This window comes from Dermacentor albipictus, chromosome 1, assembly GCF_038994185.2.
Source record: "Dermacentor albipictus isolate Rhodes 1998 colony chromosome 1, USDA_Dalb.pri_finalv2, whole genome shotgun sequence".
NCBI lineage: Eukaryota > Metazoa > Arthropoda > Arachnida > Ixodida > Ixodidae > Dermacentor > Dermacentor albipictus.
Genome location: NC_091821.1, coordinates 166,171,378 through 166,178,773, shown reverse-complemented (window position 1 = coordinate 166,178,773; position 7,396 = coordinate 166,171,378). Strand labels below are relative to the sequence as shown.

Genomic DNA, 7,396 nt, shown 5'->3' with positions numbered 1-7,396 from the left:
CTGAAGGTGTATTACTGAGTGGACACAACTACACACCTAAAACTCAGGCAAACACACACATGCATCCAACAAGTGCATCCAGTCTGGCGGAGGTTCCTGCACAGCGTGCACACTTCTTACATACGCAGCACTTTCGCGAAAGAAGGATTTTGTAGTTCGCGGGCTTTCGGCATGGCGATCACAGAGTCTGCTTCTCCAGAGGCTATATAAACCAAGCACAATGAACATGTCATAGGGAGGACCACCTGTAACCTTAAACGGTAGAAACCTAATTGAGTATTGAGTCATGTCAATGTCCTTTTTAAGCGTCCTTTGGAGAATATCCCAAAAAAATACAGCGTCCCTACAGTCTATAAAACAGTGATCTATGGTTTCGGCACGTGGACAGAGCCGACAGTTTGTTGACCACGGCACAAAGCAACCCCTCGAATTCAACCAAGTTTTAACAGGGAGTGTTTCCGAATGTAATTTAAAGAAAAATGTTTTTACTCCAGGAGGCACACACATTTTTCGGACGCGTTTAAGTACATCCTGATAAGGTCGGTTTAAATAAGGTGCACGATACAAAGGATCTGGGAAAATAGAGTCAACCAGTGCCGCAGAAATTGCTTTTCGACTCGCTGTGAACACGTACTCCAGGCTGAATCTAACTTTCAAGAAAAGAAATGTGTCAACAACCTCCTTGAGAAAGCCCCAAGGAGCCTGTGGGACATCTTTGACATTTGATGACACTACTATGTTAGGAACATAATGAACTAAACGCAGTTGCAACATTTCACGCAAGAACGGATGGTCACTGTCTCGAAAGAAAAACAGGCGAGAAACAATTTGCCTGACGAAGAGGTGTACTAATCCTAGACCGCCACGTTCAAGGGGGAGAAACAGATTGTCGCGCCGCATCCATTCACAGCTCGAACTCCAAATGAATGTTGCAAATACGCGATGCAGTGCCTGAAGGCGAAGTCTTGAGCAGTGCAGTACTTGGAGCACATACATAAGACGGGAAGCTAAGAAAACATTACACACTTCAGCACGAAAGAACACTGACAAATTCCGCCCCCGCCATGAATTCACTTTACGTTGAATTTTGCCAACTTCTCCCGACCAATGAGGGTTGCTATTTCTATACTGCGAGAGAGGCACACCTAAATAACGCAGATCTTCTTTCCATTGGATTCCTGCGTAATGTGATGGCATCGTGGCCCATAACCCAAACCAAAAACCTGAACTTTTTTCAAAGTTAACGCTTGCACCAGAAGCAGCACAAAATTCTTCTGTGATTGCAAGAGCAGTGTTTACACTCTTTTTATCGGTACAGAAAAAGGCCACGTCGTCTGCATACGCAAGAACCCGAACCTCATTAGTCAGTAATTTAAACCCTTGGAAATTTTGTTCTTTAAGAATACCCATACAAAGTGGCTCTAAATACAAGCAGAACAGAAGCGGTGATCCTTGTCGTACTGATGATAAAAGCCTAATCGGATCGGAGAGAGAGCCATTCACTATAAGCCGCGTTGAGCCATTAGCATAACATATCCGGACACCTCTAAGGAGCAGAGATCCGATATTTATATGCTCTAGTAAAGTAAACAGGAATGAGTGATTTACCCTGTCGAACGCCTTAGCCAGATCTAGCTGTACCATTGCCACCTGTCCAATCCCCTCAGCTACACACTCCAGCACCGATCTCGCAACATGAATGTTCGTCTGAATGGACCGCCCCCTGATGCCACATGTTTGATGATCACCGACCACAGATCTTACTACAACTTGCAAACGGTTAGCTAATACCTTAGCAAAAATTTTATAATCCACATTGCATAAGGAGATAGGCCGATATCCGTCAACTCCTTGCAATTTCTTTTCATCATCGCTTTTGGCTATAAGGACGGTGTGTCCTTCGTACATTGTGGCGGTTAGGTACCCTACTTCCAAGGCCTCTCGGTACACCTGAAGTAATAATGGCGATAAGAGGGAACGAAAACACTGATAAAATTCGGCAGTAAGGCCATCCGGACCGGGCGTTTTGCCCTTCGCTAACGAATCGATGCATGAAGTTACCTCATTGATATCAATGGTTTCGTTTGTATAATCGTACTCATCCTGATTTAACTGGGGCAGCAACGATACAATTTTTTTGGCAGCATCTGTATCCAATGGCATATGGTCTCGGAATAGTTTTTGATAATGTTCAAAAAATGCTTTAGTTATTAGAGTAGGCTCGTTAACAATGACTCCACCGTACTCTATCTCTAATATGTGTTTAGACAGCGCGTGTCGGCGCTTATCACCAAGGGCCCTACTGCAAGGCTGTTCTTCCAGGAAACGCTGCTCTCGCGCCCGCACTAGTGCACCTCTGTATTTTTCTGCGTTCAAAGTTTGTAACTGTGCCTTGACCTTATGAATATCATCTATATATTGACCCGGATGTATGCATTCAAGCTCATGCAATTCACTCAAAAGTCTATACAATGCTTTGTAATTATTCTTTTTTTCAAACGCTAATATTGATGATTCTTCGATAGCTATCATTTTAGCTTCCTGTTTGAATAATTCCCACAAAGCAAAGAGTGGCAAGTCCTGGCGGCAAGACACATGAGCTATAAGCTCTGTGATACGATTTAAGAAACACTCACGCGAAAGTAACTGGTTATTAAACTTCCACAGCTCCCAGCACATACGCCGACTTTGGTACCGACGGCTGCCAAAAGATGCTGAGACTAGACAATGGTCACTAAAGAATATAGGATGCACAGTGTAACCACGAATAAGAGGTAGCGTGCTAACTGAAACGTAAATTCTGTCAAGCCTTGCATGCGAGGTACCCTGGAAGTGCGTATATCGACATCCCGCCTTTTCATTTTCCCCAATGTCCACAAGCTGATAATCACATATCAGGCGTTGCAACGCATCATTACTTGGATCATGTCTCAGCTTCAGTGACGTACGATCTCGCGCATTACATACACAATTAAAGTCTCCAAACAGGACCAATGCACGATCAGTACAGAAATGATGTTCTAGAGATAAGAAGAAACACTCGCGCTCACGTAACTTGTTCGGGGCATAAACACACACAAATCTAAAGCTCGTGCCACTGATATCAATATCGCAGCAGATTAGGCGCCCTTCCCTATCTGTAAACAAATGTAGCAAATCACATTGTAAATGTTTGCTAACAAATAACATACAGCCTGCGGAAACGCCTACTGCATGGCTGACACAAACATTATAGTCAGATATGAATGGAGATAGAGCTACTTCTGTGTTTTCGTCGGATTCAATCTTTGTTTCTTGGATAGCAGCAATATCTAATTTTCTATTACGTAACAAATGAAGAAGCTGTACTTGCCGACGCTTACTTCGTAAGCCACGGACATTTAAGGTGCCAAAATGGAAGGGAAGAGCGCCCGCCATGATTACCTATGTAGGTGCAGCGTCTAGCTAAACGCTGCTCCAGAGGTGCACCACTCCTTTCTTGATGAGGTGATGTACTATGGACTTTTTGGTGCACGTTAACACAAGGGACATCAGCAGGTGTAGGTGTTCCCCGGAGCGGTTTTGTCAACTTTGACACCTTGGGAACACGAGCCTCCTTTGCCGAGGGCGATGGATTGTCGGATGGCGCTGGACGCTTCTTGGCGGCCTCGCACATCGATCCACATTCCACTGACGGTGGGCGATCTTGAACTGGTGGAGAGTCTGCCCAAGACACAATTGGTTCGTCGTCAGGTGCCTTAGTCTCATCCTCGCTCGCAGGCTTCTGGCTAAGGCTAATGTCAGCCGATGACGGCTTAACCTGTTCTGGTCGATGAGTGTCAGGGAGTGTTTCGCCAGTTGCGTCCACAACTTCGCTCACGTCCATTAGATGATCGGTGATGGCATCATCCTCGGCTGGTCTATTTCCACGAAGTTTGTCAGCGTAGGTTCCGATGCATGCATCTGCAGGGTGACCATAGCGGTGACAGTTACTGCAGCGCGGTGTTCTACAGTGTCGCCGGATATGCCCAACTCTGTTGCACCGGAGGCAAAGTGGTGGTCGGCCAGGAATCAAGATAAGGCACTGGTGGCCATATATGCTCAATAGATGTGGCAGATTACTGGCAGAAACCCCATCTTTCAATGTGAACGCCACGTCTCGGTTGGTCATTTGCCAGCCCTCCATGCCGTCACACCGCCACATTTCTCTCGTGATGGACTGCACTGTGCCATATGGCTCTAGCGCTTCAACAATCCGTCTCTGTTCGAGGTGTGGGGGAAGCCAAAGAAGCTTCATCTTGATATTCTTGCATTCCGGGTCTATGACCAGGCACTTGAGGCCTTTCACCAGCAACTCGCCTTTGTCGACAAGTTTCTGTTTCGCGATGCTGCTAACACATGTGACTAACTACAAATGGCTCATCTGGTATTGTCCAGCGCCGAGGATATCAGTTGCATTTAGCACTGAAAGGAGAGCATCGCGAAAGTCCGGGGCCCGATACGGCCGCCCTGCCAGGTCAGCATGCAGGAAAACTGAATTGAGAACGGTGTTGCCGGTCGGTAGACGAGGGAGAACGACTTTATAATTACCGGAATCAGTAGTTGACGGTGGGTGTGATCCTCGGCCGAGGGCCGATGCGCTGTTTCCAGCGGAGCTCATCGCAAACGTGGCCGTTCGAACAAGCTTCTTCTTCTTCTTGTTGGTTGTTCACCACGCCGCTTGCTTGAGAATACGGGATATTTAGACAAGGTTATGTATGGGAATTCAAGTGCGGCAGTATAAAAGTGACTCCGTATTTTGTGCAAGCTATGCAGTGAGAGTCTAACGTTGAGTGTATTTGCAACCATAAGCGACTGCGAAAAGAAATCAGCCCGAGTATCTTTAGGGTGACTTAAACTGAGGCACTAGGCCATGTATACGTGTAGCGAGCTCAAACGCGGCACCGAAGACGACAGAGAAGGGCAATTTCTCTGTCGCTTAGCGTGTGCCGTTTGAGCTACACATCGCTTCAGTTCGCAACCTCCTTGGAACGGAAGGAACTTAGGTACTGTTGACCAAGAAAATCTAGCCGTCTATCAATGACTTGCGCGTTTAATGTGTGTCGCTCACTTATGGGGTGCGCACGAAGGGCATGCCTCTTCACATTCCAGTTTTAAGTTTCACGTAATTATCTCACGAAGAGGCAAGGTGCTGCTTTGCATGTAGTTCAATAGACAATGCACGAACTTCGAACATTCACAATTTGTAGAAAATACCGTTTTCGCCGCATCGCTCCATGACACGGACGAAAACAGCGAAGTCCCTGGGGAGTAACTGTTGCCGTTCGTCCTCCCATTGCTCTCTTTCCGCGCAGGGACTAAACACTTACTCTCCGAAATTTGCACACGGCACGCACATTCATGCAGTTAGTCCTTTGAGGGACGAAAGCGCCCTTTTTAGGACTAACGGCGCAGTTACTCCCGTTTTCCCCGGGATTTTTCTTAGAGTGTACCACTCAGCCACGAGTTCGATGCTTGAACGTAGTGCAAAAACGCTTCTAGTGAATGCGGTGTTGCCTTAGAAATGTGCCGTAGAAAGTTATACTGCGGTGTATATCGGTAATTATGAGCATGTAACTTACAGAAGTCGCATTTAGATGAGTAGCGCAGTACGTTTCCGCAGCATTTCTCTGTGCTTACCGCACAAGCAGAGCCATCTTGCGGCAAACACAGAAGACCCCCTCCTCTCAATGTACGGCGCTGCCCCGACAGGTGGCGCGCCACGGCTGTGCGCGGACCGGTGCCAGGCGCGTCGTTGCTTCGACTCCCTCTCCCCTGACGACGCTTCGCCGTGCTCCCACGCGGGTTGCAGAATCAAGCGCCGTTCCTTCCTTTAGATTACTATCTATCTATCTCTCTGCCCGTGCCGATCACGACGTTTGGCTGGCGTAGATCGTTTCCCCCTCCGAGACACCGAGTTCTTTGGTTCGTTCCGTTTGCTCAGGCGCACGTTTCGTTGCCGCGCCGAACGCTGCGTTGCTCGACGCTCTCCGTGTGATAGGTGGCCGCAAAGTTCGATGCGGGGCGCCTCGTGAGTGATCCCTGCGCCTTAGCGCATTGTCTTGCACCCCTTGGCGGGTCGATGGGAACGCTGTCACGTCCCACTCTTGAAGGCGAAGCTTAAGCGTCCTCCAATTTTTTTCAAAAACACGCAAGAACTGAGCAGCGGCCGGTACCTACGGTTGATGAGAACAGTTCAGTTGGCAAGCCTTATAAGGCATGCTTATTTTAATAAAAGCCGGTAAAAGCGGCCGATTCGACCTCGCGGCCGAATTTGCGAAGTTCATTATGAACTTTCAACACGACTTCGGCAACGGTAATGCAATGAGACATCGCGATTGTTTAGTATCGCTACGGAGCGCTCGCGTCCGAGCAGCCCCTTGCGCGTAGCGCGGCGTGGTTTCGCGAGAAATGTAAACAAGAGAGGAGAGCTGGCGCGATAGGCGGAGCAATGCCATGAGCAACGCCAACTTCCGGCTTCACTTTAGCTTCGCAAAGATTGACGTCAGGGCATCTCCTGAGTTTCCTTCCTCCGTGCCACCAACTGAACCTTTTCGCGGCGATCCCGTGGGCGCTGCCGTGTTTGATCACGAGGCGACGCGTCCATTGCTTGCCTCAACTCCCCCCGTGCCTCCGCGTTTACAGTGGCTGTGTATGGCGCCATTACGGCTTATCAAACTTCTGTTTCGGGAGATATCGTAGACGATGACTGGGTGGACGACACGAAGATTTGGCCACAGCTTCAAAGAACATGCAAAAAGCACTTTCGGAGCTGATTAAGCAATGTCCAAACGGCGCGATCAGCGTATATGATGCTTGTTCTAAAAACAGGGCTAAGTATTCCAAGCTATCCAAACTTTGCGCCCATGAATTGAACCAGGATTAGTGTGTTTTGCTCATCGCTCTTTATTTGGCAAATATTTGGAGCAGCTGCTTGTCACAGTTCTCAGTAAATTTCCTTGGAGCGGTCACTATCTGATTATTTCTGCCTAATCGCGGGTGTGCTCAGTTCCGATACACGTGTTCTTGCTGCGCGCAAGGCTTGAAACGTAGCCGTTCTGTACATTGTAATACCTTGTAGCAAAGATGTATCATCGCTAGTAACTCGCTTAAGGCACGTTTATAGTCCGACGTTATCGGCGCGCGGGCGAGCGTCGGGCGAGCAGAGATGCAACGCGCGCGCCGTCGGCTGCTATCTTCGGAGCATGTGCAGAACGTTCGCCAAGTCGCGCGCCGTCCGCAATAGCTGTCTGCGGAGTTGTGTTAGCACCGTGTGTTAGCACCTTTTTCTTCGCGCGCAATGCATTGTGGCGCGACAGTTCCGCCGACTCCGACACGCGAATGGCTCAGGAGCCATATCGGCGCCGGGCCCGTCGGA

The 7,396-nt window shown here is 48.4% G+C and overlaps 1 protein-coding gene across 1 annotated transcript; it reads right to left on the bottom strand.

Moving 5' to 3' along the window:
• Positions 1-1,373: 1,373 nt before the first annotated feature.
• LOC135911707 (uncharacterized) lies at positions 1,374-4,643 on the bottom strand. Its single transcript, XM_070533906.1, has one exon. The coding sequence runs from the start codon at positions 4,274-4,276 to the stop codon at positions 3,359-3,361; it is 918 nt and encodes a 305-aa protein (XP_070390007.1). The 5' UTR covers positions 4,277-4,643; the 3' UTR covers positions 1,374-3,358.
• Positions 4,644-7,396: the final 2,753 nt, after the last annotated feature.

What these genes read in the sequence shown, in the direction of transcription:
- LOC135911707 (XM_070533906.1), bottom strand. Translation starts at nt 4,276, where the DNA reads ATGAAGCTTCTTTGGCTTCCCCCACACCTCGAACAGAGACGGATTGTT.